Genomic DNA, 19,679 nt, shown 5'->3' with positions numbered 1-19,679 from the left:
TATACTGGCTCCCGGTTAAGCAACGCCTCAATTTTAAAATTCTCATCCCTGTTTTCAAATCCCTCCATGGCCTCGCCCCTCCCTAGCTCTTTAATCTCCTCGATCCCCACAACCCCCCCCTCCACCACCCTCACCCCCGAGATATCTGCGCTCTTCTAATTCTGCCCTCTTGAACATCCCTGATTATTATCACTCAACCATTGGTGACCGTGCCTTCTGTTGCCCAAGCCCTTTGCTCTGGAATTCCCTGCCTAAACCTCTTCACTTCTCTACCTTTTTTTCCTCCTTTAAGACACTCCTTAAAACCTACCTCTTTTACCAAGCTTTTGGTCACCTGCCCTCATTTCTCCTTATGTGACTCAGTGTCAAATTTTCTGTCTTATAATACTCCTTTGAAGCGCCTTGGGACATTTTACTATGTTAAAGGTGCTATATAAATACAAGTTGTTGTTGTTAAAAAAGGCTGTTAAATGTCTGTAAACGAACAGTTAAGTACCTCAGTGAGGTTGCCCGTCTCTCCCGAGTGGGTCCGTGGCACGCCTCGAAACGCGCCTGAGTTAAAGGCGGTAGTCGGCGGGTTCCCAACACGCTGCCCATTTATGTGCTTTTAACAGCGGACCCGCCCCCAAACCCGCACGCTCTCCAATGTGAAAATTCCGGCCAAATGTCTAAATCGGGTAGAGGAACAGAGGAACCTGGGGGTATAGATACACAAATCACTAAAAGTAGTGACGCAGGTTAATAAGGCCTTTAAAAAAGCAAACAAAGCACTGCTTTTTCATTTCTAGAGGAATAGAATTAAAAAGCAGAGAAGTTATGTTAAACTTGTATAGAACCTTGGTTAGACCACACTTGGAGTACTGTGAACAGTTCTGGTCTCCATATTATAAAAAGGATATAGAGGCACTGGAGAAGGTGCAAACAAGATTTACTAGAATGATACCAGAACTGAGGAGTAATAAAATCAGGAAAGGTTGTACAGGCTGTGGCTCTTTTCTCTAGAAAAGAGAAGACTGAGGGGTTACCTGATAGAGATCTTCAAGATTATGAAAGGGTTTGATAGGGTTGACGTAGAGAAGATGTTTCCACTTGCGGGCGAGACCAGAACTAGGGGCCATAAGATAGTCACTAATGTGATGAAATATTTCCATTCATCACTGCCTGTGACTGAGATCGGTTTCAGTGTCATTTCCCTTCCCCCAGACCTCATTGTATTGTGTACTGGAATGTGCTGTATTGTATACTGGAATGTGCTGTGTGTAGGGCTCCGCCCATACCTGGCCCCGTTTGTAAGCTAGCTTCAGTCTAGCCCCAATCTCCAGAAGGACGACATCTCTCTCGCTTACGTGTTTCGTTCTAAGTTAATAAAAGCCTTGTTTTGTTCTGCTACCTTCGAGTCTCGGAATTATTGAGGCACATCAATTTTATTAACTTATTTTTTCAACACTATGGATCAACTCCTGAAACCCGAACGTTTGGATTTGGATCAACATGCTCCGGACGCATCAGCACGCTTCGGACACTGGTTTGAGTGTATGGAATTCTTCCTGGACAATTCCGCAGCCGTCAAAGACGCTACGGAAGCTGCAAGGATGAGACTCGGAATTCTGCGGAATTGGGTAAGCCACCGGGTTTACCCCCTCATCCAAGACGCCGAGACGTACCTGGCCGCCTGCGACATCTTAAAGGCGCATTACCAGCAGCCTACGAATGAGGTGTATGCTAGGCACCTGCTCGCCACCCGCGCACAGCGACCTGGGGAATCGGTGGAGGAGTTCCTAAGCACCCTGAAAATGCTTGGCAAAGACTGCAAGTGCCGAGATGTAAAAGCCGCGGTGTACACTGACGAGCTTGTTCGCGATGCCTTCATCACAGGCCTCAGCTCCACTTACATCCGGCAAAGACTGCTGGAAAAAACGGGGTTGGACCTGAAACAGGCTGCGGACACCGCGCGATCCCTGGATGTGGCCCAGAGAAACTCGGACGCCTACTCTTCAGCCCGCGCCGTCCACGCCGCCACGTGTGCACCGAGGGCGCCGCCATCTTGGAAGGCATCTTCCCCGCCCGACAGCCCGACACCGGCTGGGCCCCGCTCTCCCCCCAGAAGCCCTACGACAGCCGCGACGCGCCAGGGACCCAACTGCTACTTCTGCGGGCAGCCAAAGCACACCAGAAACCTGTGCCCGGCGAAAGGCACCACCTGCTTTAAGTGCGGTAAGAAGGGGCACTTCGGGAAGGTGTGCAGAGGGAACCCCGCCGGAAAACCCGCCACCGCCGCGTGTGCGCCGTGGGAGCGGCCATCTTGGACGCCATCTTGCCCGACCTCGTGGGGTCCGCCATCTTGTGAGCAGACAGCGTGGATGCCATCTTGTATCGATCAGGGCCCTACAGTGGCATCGGTCACAGTGGACCAGACCAGGCCGCACCCGCTATCCAGATCAATGGTGGACATCGAGGTAAACGGGTGCCGGGTTAAATGCTTAATTGACAGTGGAAGCACGGAGAGCTTTATCCACCCAGAACTGGCACAACAACTCTCCCTAAAGGTGGTCCCTACTCAGGGTACCATCTCTATGGCTGACAAAACCCAGACATCGACCATTCTGGGTTACTGCACAGTACAATTGTGCGTTAACGGAACTGTATATGATAATTTTAAAGTATTAATCATGAAGAACCTATGTGCGAGCGTGATCTTGGGCCTGGATTTCCAGTGCAACCACCAAAGCATCACGCTCAAGTACGGTGGGTCCCAGCCGCCCCTCACAGTGTGCGGTCTGGCTACCCTGAAGGTAAAGCCACCTTCGCTATTCGCGAACCTTACCCCTAACTGCCGGCCAATAGCGACCAAAAGCAGGAGGTACAGCTGGGAGGACAGGCGGTTTATCGCGACCGAGGTAGACAGGCTCCTGAAAGAGCGCATTATTGAACGCAGCAACAGCCCGTGGCGCGCCCAAGTGGTAGTGGTAAGGGGTAGTGAGAAGAAATGGATGGTGATCGACTATAGTCAAACGATCAACAGGTACACCCTACTAGACGCCTACCCGCTACCCCGCATATCAGAAATGGTGAACCAAATCGCCCAATACCGGGTGTTCTCCACCATCGACCTCAAGTCAGCGTACCACCAGCTCCCTATCAGACCAGAGGATCGCCCGTACACCGCCTTCGAGGCGAACGGACGCCTCTACCAATTCCTCAGAGCCCCCTTTGGGGTGACGAATGGGGTCTCGGTCTTCCAGAGGGAGATGGACCGCATGGTCGATGACCACCACTTGCAGGCAACCTTCCCCTACCTCGACAACGTCACCATCTGCGGTCACAACCAGCAGGACCACGACTCGAACCTCGAGAGGTTCCTGAAAACCGCACAAAAACTCAACCTCACCTACAACGAGGACAAGTGCGTTTACAACACCACGCGCCTCTGCATACTAGGCAGCGTGGTGGAGAATGGGGAAATCGGACCAGACCCCGACCGATTGCGCCCCCTACGGGAGCTGCCCCTGCCCAACACTCCCAAAGCCCTGAAAAGGTGCCTGGGGTTATTTTCTTATTATTCCCAATGGGTCCCCAACTACTCCGCCAAAGCCCGCCCCCTCTTGAAAGCATCCTCTTTCCCGCTCTCTGCTGAGGCCCACACCACCTTCAAAAGCATTAAGCAGGATATTGAGCGGGCCACGCTACAGGCAGTGGACGAGAACACTCCATTTCAAGTGGAAAGTGATGCGTCTGACTTCGCCTTGGCGGCCACCCTCAACCAGGCGGGGCGGCCCGTAGCTTTCTTCTCGAGGACCCTCCAAGGGCCCGAGATCAGACACTCCTCCGTGGAAAAGGAGGCCCAAGCCATCGTGGAGGCAGTGCGCCACTGGCGCCACTACCTAGCCGGCAAACGCTTCACCCTACTTACCGACCAGCGGTCGGTAGCGTTTATGTTCAATAATAAACAGAGGGGGAAGATTAAAAATGATAAGATTCTTAGGTGGCGGATCGAGCTCTCCACCTTCGAGTACGACATCATTTACCGGCCAGGGGCCCTTAACGAATCCCCTGACGCCCTCTCACGAGGGATGTGTGCCAGCGCCACCGGGGATCGGCTACAGACCCTCCACAACGACCTCTGCCACCCAGGGGTCACGCGGCTGTTCCACTTCATAAAGTCCCGTAACTTACCCTACTCGATTGAGGAAGTTCGGTCCCTGACCAGGAACTGCCGCACTTGCGCGGAGTGCAAGCCTCGGTTCTACCGCCCAGATAGAGCCCACTTAATCAAAGCTACACGGCCCTTTGAGCGGCTCAGCTTAGATTTCAAGGGCCCCCTCCCGTCCGTCGACCGCAATGTTTACTTCCTGAACATTGTGGACGAATACTCCCGGTTCCCATTCGCCTTCCCCTGCCCAGACATGACCAGCGCCACGGTCATTAAATGCCTCAACAGCCTGTTCTGCCTGTTCGGTATGCTGAGCTACATCCATACGGATAGGGGGGCGTCCTTCATGAGTGAAGAGCTACGCCAGTACATGCTGTCCAGGGGGATCGCCACGAGCCGTACCACCAGCTACAACCCCCGGGGTAACGGCCAAGTGGAGCGAGAGAACGGGACAGTATGGAAAGCAGTCACTCTAGCTCTAAGGACCAAGGGCCTCCCTATCTCCTGCTGGCAGGAAGTCCTCTCGGATGTGCTCCATTCGATACGGTCGCTATTGTGTACGGCCACTAATACCACGCCTCATGAACGAATGTTTGTCTTTCCCCGGAAATCCACCTCAGGCGTATCCATGCCGTCATGGCTCTCCACCCCAGGTCCGGTACTCGTGCGAAGGCATGTGAGGGGCCACAAGACGGACCCTCTCGTGGAGCCAGTACACCTACTCCACGCCAACCCCCAATATGCATATGTCCGGCACGCCGACGGAAGGGAGGACACCGTGTCCATAAAAGACGTCGCCCCAGCCGGCATCGACAACAACCACGGCAATAGCGGCAACGACGATCACAGCAACTCTTACCCACCCACTACTCTTTCATCACCCCCGGAAGAACACCGACCAACGGCACCCCCACCAACTACCCCTTCAACAACCCTGGCGGCACCCCCGGCAGAGACCCAGGAGGCTACCGGGGACACCCAGCCGACACCCGCGGCACCTCAACAGCCACGTCGGTCGCAGAGGACTACCAAACCCCCGAACAGACTAAATCTATAGAAGGGGTGAATGTGATGAAATATTTCCATTCATCACTGCCTGTGACTGAGATCGGTTTCAGTGTCATTTCCCTTCCCCCAGACCTCATTGTATTGTGTACTGGAATGTGCTGTATTGTATACTGGAATGTGCTGGAATGTGCTGTGTGTAGGGCTCCGCCCATACCTGGCCCCGTTTGTAAGCTAGCTTCAGTCTAGCCCCAATCTCCAGAAGGACGACATCTCTCTCGCTTACGTGTTTCGTTCTAAGTTAATAAAAGCCTTGTTTTGTTCTGCTACCTTCGAGTCTCGGAATTATTGAGGCACATCAACTAATAAATCCAATAGGGAATTCAGAAGAAACATCTTTACCCAGAGCGTGGTTAGAATGTGGAACACGCTACCACATGGAGTAGTTGAGGCAAATAGCAGAGATGCATTTAAGGGGAAGCTAGATAAACATGTGAGTGAGAAAGAAATAAGATATGTTGATGGAGCATAAACATTGGCAGGGATCAGTTGGGCCGAATGGCCTGTTTCTGTGCTGTAAATTCTTTGTTAATACTTTGTAATGGTACTCTTGGAGATAAGGTACCGCTACAGATACAGAATCCAGATATAGCAAGTCACCAAAGCATTAACAGGTTCAGCAGGAGTTTGCGTAGAAACAGATCACGTGAGGGGTTGCAGAACCAGAACGAACTGGTTTGAGTCAGTTTCAAACAAAAGAAAGAGCACATGGTGTTAAAGGTACTGCAGGTTCATTCTTACCTATTACTGTAAAGATCAGCTCAGACCTGGGATTGTGAAGAAGCTAAGAGCAATAATAGAGGCTTAAGGATATGATAGACAAGACAACAGAGCTTGGATCCGGAAGCCTAGGCTTGTAGAACTGGATTAATCAGATTGAGGAGTAGACCTAATATACGTGAGCAGTTAGGATATGTAATAATGTTAATGAAAGACTAGATTTTACTATATAGAAGCAAAATGCTGCGGATGCTGGAAATCTGAAATCGTTTTTACGATAAATATGTGAAGCCTGTAAGGGGCAGTAGCAGACCTTATTGTGAGGAACTTACAAGAAGGCAGTCCTTGGTTCTCGGGAAATTTCGGATGGATATTCCATTTGTAAGTAACTAGAAGTAGCGCTTTCCCTTATTTAAACATGTACTGCTTAACTTAATAAAATTGTGCAGAAACTCGCTTTAGTCTCGGAACCTTATTTAGAATTCCATATTCCAAAATCCACTAGTGAGGAATTGGCAATGCCCTGATTCCACTGCAGCAGTAATACATCCTCAACCATCTTACATGCAAATATTTTTGGAACAACAATTTATTGTTGCAGTTATTTCCAACGGATGCTAAGGGCTAGACTTTGAAGTTTCCAACCTGCCAGGAGCGGGGGGGCCGGTAGACCGGAAGTCCGGGTTTCCCCACATGCTATGGAGTCCAGGCTGGCTTGCAGTCGTGCGGGGAACTCTGGCTGGACAGGACGCTGAAGCAACAGGTAAGTGCTGGGTCCAAAGGGCGGGGGGGGGGGGGTGCGAGGCGGTGGTTCCAAGCCCAGGGGGAGAGGGTGGTCCGTCCGATCCCAACCTCAGGGAGGGGCGTGCTGCTGGTGGGTGAGCTTGGGGGGCTGGGAGGAAGCACTCCTGCTCCTCCTGGCCCACAAGGATTGCTCCCCAAGGCTGTGCTCGCCTCGCTGCAGTGACCAGGAATCCCGAGTCGTGGGATTCCTGGTCAGCTGCAATTACACCTGCACAGCAGGTTAAAGCAGAGGCTTCAGGGCCTCGTTATCTTATTTAAAATGCCAACCTGGCTCCTGGCAGCAGGTTAGCTGCACCACCCCCCACCCCCCACCCCCCCCCACCCCCCACCCACCTTGAGTAAAAGTTGAAAATGGGTGGGTTGAAGGCGGGTTGGGGTCGGAATCCACCCATTTTTTCATGTTAAAATTCCCCCCTAACTGTTTACAATACAATTAGAACTTCTTTAGGCATTACAGCAAAAACCAGTGTCCAGCTACATAGTAAATGCCAATGCCTAATTCAAAACAGCATCCAGATTGAAGATTTATATACTTAGCTTGAATATTTGGAATGTCATTTCAAGTTGCGATTCTCATTAACAATTTTATTCCGGAGTGGTCAACTGTTAGTCCATACTAAAAGAAAATCTATTGAAGAAGTTTGTAAATGTATAAACAAACGCTTGTGTTACCCAGTTTTCCTACTTACCAACAATTGTTCCTGCAAGTCCATTCGGTGCTGCAATATTAAAAAATATATATTTTAAGCTGATCTTAAAAACACTTGTAGTTGGCTAATGCATATAATAGCAGACAATCACTCTCAAGTCGCCTGTCTTTTAGCAATTGGTAAGCTTTTGATTCCTCTACCATAACAGGAGAACTGTTCATGCTTCATCAGTTGGAAGGAGTTGCTGGTCTGTCTACTCTCTGCCTTCACTAAACATAACACGTGTCATTTACATTCTTGTGTACAAACCCGACCAGTTATTACCCAGCAATGGAAAATGTACAAGTGCTAATACTACAAGATCAGTGAAGTACAAGACATGGTCATCTCCACTAGTTAACTACTTCTTTGCAATTGTTATTCCTGAAAGTAGAAGCCTTTACCATGCCACCAAAATTGCCAAGCTGATTGCCAGACAGAAAGCAGGGTAGCTATTCAGAGTGGCAGGAGGTAGGAAGTGGGGTCCCACAAGGATCAGTGTTGGGACCACTGTTCACAATTTATATTAACGATTTAGACTTTGGAATGAAAAACGCAATTTCTAAATTTGCAAACGACACTAAAGTGGTGGTGGTGGGGGGGGGGGGGCGGTGTGGAGATAGTCAACACTGAGGAGGACTGCAACAAATTACAAGACAACATTAATAAACATGCAAAATGGGCATATTCTACTAAATTTTGATAAGAAAAATAAGGAGGTCACATTTTACTTGGAAAATGCAAATCTAAATGGGGTAGAGGAGCAAAGGGATCTGGGAGTATAAATACACAAATCACTAAAAGTAACCACGTAGATTAATACGGCCATAAAAAATGCAAACCAAGCACTAGGGTTTATTTTTAGAGGGGTAGAATTAAAAAGTAGAGAATTTATACTAAACTTGTATCAAACCTTGGTTAGACCACACTTGGGAATACTGTGTATAGTTCTGGTCGCCATATCATAAAAAGGATATAGAGGCACTGGAGAGGGTGCGAAACAGATTTACAAGGATGATCCTAGAACTGCAATGTTATACCTATCAGGAAAGGATGAACAGGCTGGGTCTCTGTTCTCTTGAAAAGAGAAGGCTGAAGGGTGACCTAATAGAGGTCTTTAAAACTATGAAATGTTTTGATAGAGTAGATACAGAGAGAGTGTTTCCACTTGTGGGGAAGAGCAAAACTTGAGGCCATCAATATAAGTCACCAAGAAATCAAACAGGGAATTCAGAACAAACTTCTTTAACCAGAGAGTGGTGAGAATGTGGAACTCGCTACCACAGGGAGTAGTTGATGCAAATAGTATAGTGTGGCGGTACCACCGGTTGTCCCTTACACTGAGATACATAATTCCCTTTAACTTACCTTTAAATGTATCTGTTACTGCACTCAGGCTTCATTCCTGTACTCTGCGTTATGACGTCATGACGTCAGAGCTTGGAACCTTCTGGCAGTAGAGCTCGGAACCTGCTGGCAGTTGAGCTCGGAACCTGCTAGCAGTTGAGCTCGGAAACTTCTAGTCAGTCCTCGTGGCATCCCCGCTGGGGAAAGACCTACACCACGGTGCTCCTACAGCCATCTTACCTGCTACCTTACCTGTTGTATTTAACCTGTTCCTGTAAATAAACAACTTATTTATAGTTCGTTGAAGTCGAACTCGATTATTTAGTGGCGATGCACACGAATCGCTGCAATAGTGCATTTAAGGGGAGGCTGGACAAGCATATGAGGGAGAAGAGAATAGAGGGTTATGCTGATAAGAGTTAGATGACGAAAGACTGGAGGAAGCTCGAGTGGAGCATAAACGCCGGCATGGACTGGTTGGGCCGAATGGCCTGTTTCTGTACTGTATATTCTATGTAATTCTATATTCTCCTGCTCCACGTGCTGAGTTAGTGGCTACAACCAGATCTCTCCCGCTGCTAACATTTACATAGGAATTGTCTTTTGAAGTGGAGATTCGACCTGAAGATGTAAAAGGGGCGAGACATGGAGGAGGGCAGGCGATAGAAAGGGGAGAGCGGGAGATAGAGAGATGGGTGAGTGGGCATGACAGATGGAGATGGAGAGGGTGAGAGAGAGCGACGGGGAGGGCGAGGGTGAGACGGGGAGGGCGAGGGCGAGACGGGGAGGGGGAGGGCGAGACGGGGAGGGGGAGGGCGAGTGACGGGGAGGGCGAGAGAGAGAGACGGGGAGGGCGAGAGAGAGAGAGAGAGAGAAAGACGGGGAGGGCGAGAGAGAGACGGGGAGGGTGAGAGAGAGAGAGAGAGAGAGAGAGAGAGAGAGAGAGAGAGAGAGAGAGAGAGAGAGACGGGGAGGGTGAGACGGGGAAGGCGAGGGGCAGACGGGGAGGGCGAGGGGCAGACGGGGAGGGCGAGGGGCAGACGGGGAGGGCGAGGGGCAGACGGGGAGGGCGAGGGCGAGACCGGGAGGGCGAGGGCGAGACCGGGAGGGCGAGGGCGAGACCGGGAGGGCGAGGGCGAGACCGGGAGGGCGAGGGCGAGACCGGGAGGGCGAGGGCGAGACCGGGAGGGCGAGGGCGAGACCGGGCGGGCGAGGGCGAGACCGGGCGGGCGAGGGCGAGACCGGGCGGGTGAGGGCGAGACCGGGCGAGACGGGGAGGGCGAGAGAGAGAGAGAGAGAGAGAGAGGGGGAGGGCGAGAGAGAGAGAGAGACGGGGAGGGCGAGAGAGAGAGAGAGAGAGAGAGATACGGCGAGAGAGAGAGCGAGAGAGATATACTGGGGAAGGTGAGAGCATGAGGGAGGGGGAAAGGGAGCTTGGGAAGAGCGAGGGATAAGTGACATGGGATGTTTGGAAGAGAGAGGGGAAGCGAGGAGTGAGCATGTGCAAGAATCAGAAAAGTGGAGAATGGCCTATGCATGGAAAGAGAGCAAAAGAACCAAGGTGCAAGGGAATAGTTGCATGGTGGTTAAAAAATAGGGGAGGGGGGAGAAGGATAGCCAGCCATACAGGGCTCATATGATTGCATATGTGCAGCCCACTCACTGGTAGTGATGTGTATATTGCCCCCAGCTTTGAAATGTTGATACATCCCTGATATAAAATGTGCGCAATGACTAAAAATAGACATAAGAGATTAGTGAGATGAGCTCAATATTCTCTCTCTCTCACTCTTCTCAATCCTGAAAAAATAAAAACATAGAACACTGACTCCTTTTGAAGCAATGTTAAATGCTGTACTCTTAAAGCAATGTTACAACAAATTAATACCGAGTAGTCATCAGCCTCACAACTGTTGTAAATACAAATTTCATTCTTGTACAAATTCTGCTTTAACAAAAATATATACTATGTACTCTATCAAAATGCCCTCAAAATTTTGAACACCTCTATCAAATCTCCCCTTAACTTTCTCTACTCTAAAGAAAATAATCTCAGTTTCTCTAATCTCTCCACATAACTGAAGTCTCTCATCCTTAGTACCATTCTTGTAAATCTTCTCTGTACCCTGTCCAAGGCCTTGACATCCTTCCTATAGTGATGTCCAGAACTGGACACAATACTCCAGCTGAAGCCTAACCAATGATTTATAAAAGATTTAGCATAACTTCCTTGCTTTTATGACTCTATTTATAAAGCTAAAGATCCCGTGTGCTTTTTTAAACAGTCATATCATCCTGTCCTGCCACCTTAAAAGCTTTGTGTACGTAAACACCCAGGTCCCTCTGTTGTGTATGCACCTTTAAGAGAATAACTGGTCTCAGACTGCAATACCGGCAGTGACCACCCCTGTATAAAAGGCGCTAGTGAGCCTCTGTGTTTTTAGTTTCACTATTGACTTCCACCAGTAAAGACTTATTTTGTTCCACTCCTGCAGTCCGTGTCTCAATTATTCACGGACGTAATACTGGCGACGAGTAAGAAACGAACTTACCTGCAACTCGGCAGCACCTCAGACGACGTTATTGAAGGTCGAAGCCAGAAGAAAGAAAAAAATAAAATAAATAAAATCCAAAGAAACTCGAGAAACGGGCGTCGACCGTGGGCAACTGCCCTCCAAATCGTCGGATTGAAAATTTGCAGATGGAGGTTGAAGAGTCCTCTAGGAAGTATCTCACGATAAACACTCACAAAGGTCTTTACCAGTATCATCGATTGGTATTCGGAGTAGCATCGGCTCCGGCGATATGGCAAAGAGCGATGGAACAAGTCCTGCAAGGGATTCCGGGGACTCAGTGTTACTTGGACGACATCCATGTGACAGGTGAAGATGACAGGAAACACCTTAACAACCTAGAACAGGTGCTCACTAGACTACGGGAACATGGGCTGCGAGCCAACCGCCCCAAGTGCGAATTTTTTAAGAAACAGATATCGTATTGTGGCCACGTGATTGATGAAGAGGGGTTACATAAGTCCCCTGACAAAATTGAAGCGGTTGTTAAGGCCCCAGCGCCTGAAAATGTGTCGCAACTGAGGTCATTCCTCGGATTGGTGAATTACTATCATAAGTTTTTGCCGAATTTGTCGACAATTTTGCACCCACTGAACGCCCTGCTACGAACGGGGGTAGCATGGAAATGGAGCGATGATTGTAAGCGTGCTTTTCAGAAGAGTAAGGACTTAATCACTTCAAGGGAAGTATTGGCTCACTACAACCCAGCACTGCCGATCAGACTGGCGTGTGATGCGTCTCCCTACGGCATTGGGGCGGTACTGTCACATAAATTCCTTGATGGTTTAGAGAGACCGATAGCTTTTGCGTCACGCTCGTTAACTTCTGCCGAGCGTAACTACGCTCAGATTGACAGAGAGGCCCTCAGCCTAGTGTGGGGGGTGAAGAAGTTCAATCACTACCTGCACGGTCAAAAATTTACTCTACTAACCGATCATCAACCTCTTGTCTCCATTTTCAACCCTCAGAAGGGCGTACCGATAATGACAGCGCAACGGCTGCAGAGATGGTCCCTTTTCCTAGGGGCACACCAATATGACATCGAGTACAAAGGAACTAAACAGCATGGAAATGCTGATGGATTGTCACGCCTACCGTTGCCGACGGTGGAAGAAGAAGACCTTGCAGTGGATCCAATGGAGTTATTCCACTCGACCATAGTCGAATGTCTCCCTGTGACGAATGCAAACACAGAAAAGGAAACACGGAATGACCCGACACTATCACGGGTCTATGATTTAACGGTGAAGGGATGGCCAGCACATGGCGAACCACTGCTGCCAGCATTCTCGCCGAGAAGAGAACAGCTGTCAGTGTGCAGAGGAACCTTGATGTGTGGATCCAGAGTAGTAATTCCACCTAAGTTGACGGATAGAGTGCTCAATGAGCTTCATGAGGGTCATCTGGGTGGGGTAAAAATGAAGAACTTAGCCAGAGCGTTTGTGTGGTGGCCGGGAATCGATAGAGAAATCGAAGAGATGCCCAAGAGCTGTGCAGGATGCCAGAAGGTCCAAAACGCCCCACCACAAGCTCCTCTGCATCCATGGGAGTGGCCCTCATCTCCATGGCAAAGGGTGCACATTGATTTGCTGGTCCCTTCATGGACTCGATGTTTTTAATTGCGGTGGATGCACATTCAAAGTGGCCAGAGGTAATAAAAATGTCCTCAACCACCACGGAAAAAACTATCACAGTTTTACGAACCATATTCACCAGGAATGGGCTGCCTGAACAGATTTGCTCTGACAATGGACCACAGTTTGTGTCTGAAGAGTTCCGGAGGTTCTTAAAGAACAATGGTGTTAAGCATTACACATCTGCCCCATATCATCCAGCCACTAATGGATTGGCCGAGAGGTTTGTCCAAACATTCAAGAAGGCTATCAAGGCAATGTGTAATGAAGATACAGGTAGACTACCCTTTATCCGGACTTCCGAAAACCGAAACCCTCTAAAAACCGAAGGTTTTTTCGGTCAGCGTAAGTCGTGCGCACGACATGACCAGAGTGGTGCACGACTTACAGGCCTAGCCGGATAAGGGATAGTGTAGCATTTTTCCGCACTTCTGAAAACCGAAATCGCTCAGCGTAAGTGTACCAGCCTTTATCCCTGTAACTACAGTATTTATAGTCGTTATTTATCCCACCCTTTCGGATAAGGGATAGTGTATCCTTTATCCGCACTCCCGAAAACCGAATTACCTCTGAAAACCGAAGTGTTTTCGCGCACCTTCTGAAATCCGAAATTTTCCTAAAATCGAAACACGGCTGGTCCCGAGGTTTTCGGATAAAGGTTAGTCTACCTGTATACCCCTACAACACAAGGTGGACAACTTCTTGTTTGCCTACCGGAATGCGACACATGTGGTTACCAACCAAACCCCAGCCATGATGTTCTTCAATCGAAGACTACGATGCCGCTTGGATTTGGTTAAGCCAAACGTCCGAAGAGATGTGGAGAACAGGCAGTTTCAGAATATGAATGAAAGGCCGACCAGGAGTTTTAAAATAGGTCAACCAGTTTTGGCTCGGGACTACCGCACTAAGAAATGGCAGCCAGGAACGATTTGTACACGGCAAGGACCTCTCATGTATACCGTGGACGTTGGAGAGAGCATTGTAAGACGCCATGCTGACCAGATTCTAGAGTCACTGGAAAACGTCAACTCCACACCACGATCTGATACACCTGGCAATGAAATCGACGTACCAATTGCAGCTACTGCAGAATCGGTGATATTGGAAGCAGGTGAACCAAACAACGACATTGATCTCGACTCAACATTGCCAGAAGAACCTGAGACCCCAAAGAGGCGTTATCCAGACAGAATCAGGAAGCCTCCTCAAAGACTGAACTTATAATTGCTTAAACTTAACCAATGTATCTAGCAACCGTAATTGTGATTGTAATTAGTTATCATTTAGTTGTTAAATGAATGTTATGTACTGTTTATCTAAAAGGGGAGGAATTGTTGTGTATGCACCTTTAAGAGAATAACTGGTCTCAGACTGCAATACCGGCAGTGACCACCCCTGTATAAAAGGCGCTAGTGAGCCTCTGTGTTTTTAGTTTCACTATTGACTTCCACCAGTAAAGACTTATTTTGTTCCACTCCTGCAGTCTGTGTCTCAATTATTCACGGACGTAATACCTCTGTTCTTGCACCCCCTTTAAAATTGTGCCATTTAATTTATATTGCCTCTTATATTGCCTCCCTCCCTCACTGCACTATGGGAGTACTTTCACTGCATGGACTGCAGTGGTTCAAGAAGGCAGCTCACCTTTTCAAGGGCAATTTGGGATGGGCTATAAATGCTGGCCTTGCCAGCGATGCCCACATCCCAGGAACGAATTTAAAAAAAAATTAGTATGTATCAGCACCAGTCAGGCACTGATGACGCATAAGACGAGGAACATCTTTAAGGTCCTTGTTCTAGAAACATTGGTAACAAACTGCCTGAACTAGAGATGGTCTGAGCAATATAGAACTATGGCGCAAGTAAAGCAGAGTTTATGCCACTAGATGGAGATGATTACAACACAGTATGATACAAAATGCTCAAGAACGATAGAGTAGATAACAAATAAGTGACTAGTAGATCTAATCAAATAATTGGGAGGCAAAGAAAGTGGAACTTGTGTACTGTGTCAGCCACCCAGAAAAAGAAAAAAAGAAAGACTTGCATTTATATAGCACCCTTCATGACCTAAGGACATCCCAAAGGGCTTTATAACCAATGGAGTACTTTTTGAAGTGTAGTCACTGTTGTAATTTAGTAAATACACTGGCTCAAAGTTTCTAATGTAAAGAGAGCGTAAATAAGACTCAGAGCTCTCTATAGCAATAGCAATAGATTGGGAGAAGGAGAAGTGCAACGAGACCTGGGTGTCCTTGTGCACCAGTCGCTGAAGGTAAGCATGCAGGTGCAGCAGGCAGTTAAGAAGGCAAATGGTATGTTGGCCTTCATAGCGAGAGGGTTTGAGTACAGGAACAAGGATGTCTTGCTGCAGTTGTACAGGGCCTTGGTGAGACCACATCTTGAGTATTGTGTGCAGTTTTGGTCACCTTATCTGAGGAAGGATGTTCTTGCCATGGAAGGAGTTCAGCGAAGATTCACCAGGCTGATACCTGGGATGGCAGGAATAACGTATGAGGAGAGATTGGGACGATTGGGCTTGTACTCGCTGGAGTTTAGAAGAATGAGGGGACCTCATTGAAACTTATAAAATTCTGACAGGATTGGACAGACTAGATGCAGGAAGGATGTTCCCGATGGTCGGGGAGTCCAGAACCAGGGGTCACAGTCTAAGGATAAGGGGTAGGCCATTTAGGACAGAAATTAGGAGGAATTTCTTCACCCAGAGAGTGGTGAACCTATGGAATTCTCTACCACAGAAGGCAGTAGAAACCAATTCATTAAATATATTCAAGAAGGAGTTGGATATATTTCTTAAAGCTAAAGGGATCCAGGGGTATGGGGAGAAAGCATGGACCGGGTACTGAAATTGGATAATCAGCCATGATCGCATTGAATAGCGGAGCAGGCACGAAGGGCCGAATGGCCTACTCCTGCTCCTATCTTCTATGTTTCTATAGGCTGCCAGCTCAGCCTAAGAGAGAGGACAGCATACATTATGAAGTAAGGAGGGTGTGTGAAAAACACAAAAATTGAGAATGCCCAGGTGCAATAGTCAGATTTGGCAAATGTAATGCAAGATTCCTTTGTGACTCAGTGCCTCAGGGAAACCACAAGAGGCAGTTCTCAGGTTAAGTTGCTAATGGTTAGTGCTCCAACAGCATAATAAAATTAAAATTATGGCAATACTAGGTGGCAATAACCACAACATGCCTAAATTTGATATGATCTGGGATTCAGCATTGCCTAGGACCAATAGCTGAGTATACAATTTCTCAAAGCCAATTATGGAGGGCTGACAGGAAACTTTCAGAAGCAGCTTAGAAGTTTGTTGAGAGGAGCAGAGGGAACTGGATAACAGTATAGCTACAGATGCTAACAATGAAGTGGGAAGAGATCTCGGGTGCTAAATAGCCCTCGAAAATGGGCGGAGTGCTCACGATGCATGATTAATCTGCGCCCATTGATTCCGATGCAGGCAGTACGCCAACTTTGTGCTGTCTGCTAATTTACATGATTGCTACACGCAGCCAGCACTAGCCACGCTACTGAGTGGCTGCACGTCTCAGCAGAGATCCAAAATTGTGAGAGGCTAGCACCACTTAAATCTAGCCTGTACCTCTTAAAGGGGAGGTGCATTGTGGCTGGAGCAGGCGGTGGAAGTCGTTGTGCAACACATTGTGAAGTGGAAAAAGAATGGCACAACATGGCAGAGAGCGGGCTCCAAGATTTTCCGACGCTGCGCTGGAGGCCTTGGTGGAGGAGTTGGAGAGGAGGTGAGCTGTTCTCTATCCACAGGGGGCCAGGAGATCCTCCAGAAAAACTCAGAAGGCAATGGGACCAGATAGCCATGGCGGTCAATGCCAGGAGTCAAGGACCTGGATGCAGTGCTGTAAAAAGTTCAATGACCTCACAAGTGGTCAAGATCAATGAATGCATCTTCAAGTGTTATATCCCACTAACTGCACCACTAGCCTCAGCAACTGCTCAATGCATCACACCCTCATCACTCACCTACCAACAATCTCTATCAATCAGGACCCATACCTTCAACTCACCCTCATACACTTAGCACTGGTGCAAGCCTCACACCCACATATCACAGCTTGCACACACTGCCAGCTGTTCAACCATAATAGCCACATCACCCAAAGAGATTGCACCACACTCACTGACATACTTGCCTCTCTCTTGGAGGACAAGGTGGCATATAACCATTAGCAGCAGGAGCTAAGCAGCGGGGACCGGCGCGGCTACATGTCCTTACCCCCATGGAGGAGACAGTGCTCGCCATCATTAGAGTGGCCATTGCTGAGGCCGTGGCCAGCGGCGAGGCTGAAACCATAGAAGATGACGGTATCCTCAAAATCTAATCCTCCTTCTCTCATCCCACTTACCCCTCATCCCACAATGTCCTCTGATTTAAAAGCTGCAGATGGTGTAAACATAGAATCATAGAATGGTTACAGCACAGAAGGAGGCTATGCAGCCCGTGGAGTCTGTGCTGGCTTTCTGCACGAGCACTTTAGCTAGTCCCACTCCCCTGCCCTTTCCCCGTAGCCCTGCAATTTTTTTTCCTTCAGGTACTTTCCAACTCCCTTTTGAAAGCCACGATTGAATCAGGCAGTGGTGAAAGAGCAAGACGGTGATGAAGAAGAAATACTGTTACTCGATTTCATACTCGCAGCCACCAGCTCAGAAACTGTGTGTAATTTAGAGGATAGCTTAGAGGGGGGAATCTGCACATGGAGACACACTGGGCACGAGTGGCCTACAGGTAGGGCAGGGGTCAAGGGTGGCGCAGGTGCCAGCTCACCGGAGGGCAAGGTCGCACACGGGTTCTGCTGCAAAGGACTCAGACAAGCACTTCGATGGGACGAGCTACAAAAGAAGGCTGATGGGTATGCACAATGAAATCCTTGGTGCATTGGCAGGCCTGCCAGAAAGCATGTGTGCAATGTCAAGGAGCATGGAGGAGGCTGGCACTAACTTAGCACAGGGCTGTGTGCAGAGCTCGGAGCCCATGATTTCCAGTATGTAAGTGGTGGCCAACTCCATTAGCACACTTATGGACCCAACCATGATGCAGCGTCTGAAGGCCGATGTCTCAGCTTCCATTGCAGCACAAGCAGAAGCCACCCAATGTCTGGGTGCTGCAGTGGAAGCTCAGACGTCTGTCATACAAGGTCAACTTGCTGCCGTGCAAGCTCAGGCTACTCTCATGCATGCTCAGACTGCTGCCATCATGGCTGCAGATACCAGTGTTCAAAGGGGTTTGCAGGGTGTCACAGCAGTCCAGCAATCTGTCCTCCAACAGATTACTAGGATTGCTGAGGCGCCGTCCCGGAGGAATGGCAGTGGGTCCGAGGAGCACAAACCTGCTGTCCTCTCTCAGGATGACAGAATTTATGCTCCCACTATGGCCACTCTGCCAGTGCCCTTGCTGTTGCCTGTCAGTCAGCCAGCAAGGCTGCTGCTGCCCATGCCAAGATGGTGCAGTCTGAAGCCAGGCCTTCTAGGCCCAAAGCAGCTTGAGGTCGTCCTCCAAGGCCATCTGCAGTCTCCCCCATTGAAAGTCAGCAGCCTTCCAACAGCCATGCTGCAGCTACTGGCGTAGCCCTGCGTAGGGGCACTAGGGCAAGGAAAAGCACACGGAAGACAGGCATTAAGGGAATGCACGAGAGTGATTGGTTGACATTTGTATGCAATATGGGATGGTTTGATATGTTTATTTTGTGTTGGCTTTTATTTTTGCATTGTGGCCAAGTGGACGCTATGATGGTCAGTAACAGATGGAAGGTAAGGTGGGACTGTTGGTGAATGGGGAATTGGGGTTGCGTTTAGTGGTATCGTAGTTGTTCATGGACAGCCTGGCCAGAAAGGGGCTGCCTAGGTTGCCTCCTCCCTTCCTCTTCCTGCTCAGCTACTCGACACATAGCTGGTGGCATGGGCTGTGCCCTCATGATGGCGAGGTTGTGCAGCTTGCAGCAGACCACCACGAATCTTGACATGCACTCAGCTGAGTACTGCAGGGCTCCTCCAGATCTGTCGAGGCAGCAGAATCATTGTTTCAGCACACAAATGGTGTGCTCTATCACATTTTGTGTGGCAGCATGGCTTTCGTTGTATGCATGCTACCCATGTTTGCGTGGGTTGCGCACCAGAGTCATGAATCATGTCGTCAACAGATAGCCCTTGTCGCTCAGTAGCTACCCTCTAGTTTGTCATGGTGGCTCAAATGCAGATGGCACAGCAGACTGCCGCAGAATGAAGGCATTATGACTGCTGCCAGGATACCCGATATTGACCAGCATGATTCACTCCGTATGGTCGCACACCAGCTGGAGGGAGTGGAACCACTTTCGGTTCCGGTACATCTCAAAGTTGACATGCGGCCCCCGTGCAGTCAATGGCACCTTGCACCATGGGGAACCCTGCAATCCTTACAAAGCTGCATGCTCGCTCCGCCTGCTGCTCTCTGGCAAGAAAGAATGAAATGTAATCAGCTCTCTTGGAATAGAATCACAGAATAGAATTGTTGAGTCTGTGTTTCCAAATGTAGTTATGCTGAATAACTGGACACAGACTACAGAAATAATTAAACAGGTCTTTAGTAATTGAGGGTCAGGGCTGAACTGGAATACACTTTGCTCCACAGGGTTTATATACCGGTGTGGTCACCACCGGTACTACA

At 48.9% G+C, this 19,679-nt stretch overlaps 1 protein-coding gene across 1 annotated transcript in view; it reads right to left on the bottom strand.

Moving 5' to 3' along the window:
• LOC147105176 (membrane cofactor protein-like) overlaps window positions 1-19,679 on the bottom strand; it is a 109,511-nt gene that overhangs the window by 7,542 nt on the left and 82,290 nt on the right. The window contains exon 8 of the mRNA XM_086011298.1: window positions 7,429-7,458. Coding sequence (XP_085867424.1) covers window positions 7,429-7,458 — 30 coding nt within the window. The remainder of the gene's footprint in view (window positions 1-7,428; window positions 7,459-19,679) is intronic.

The sequence above is a fragment of the Somniosus microcephalus genome, chromosome 18 (assembly GCF_052327205.1).
Source record: "Somniosus microcephalus isolate GS21.2 chromosome 18, FLI_Smic_1.0, whole genome shotgun sequence".
In the NCBI taxonomy this organism is placed as follows: domain Eukaryota; kingdom Metazoa; phylum Chordata; class Chondrichthyes; order Squaliformes; family Somniosidae; genus Somniosus; species Somniosus microcephalus.
This window is presented reverse-complemented; position numbering and strand designations above follow the sequence as displayed.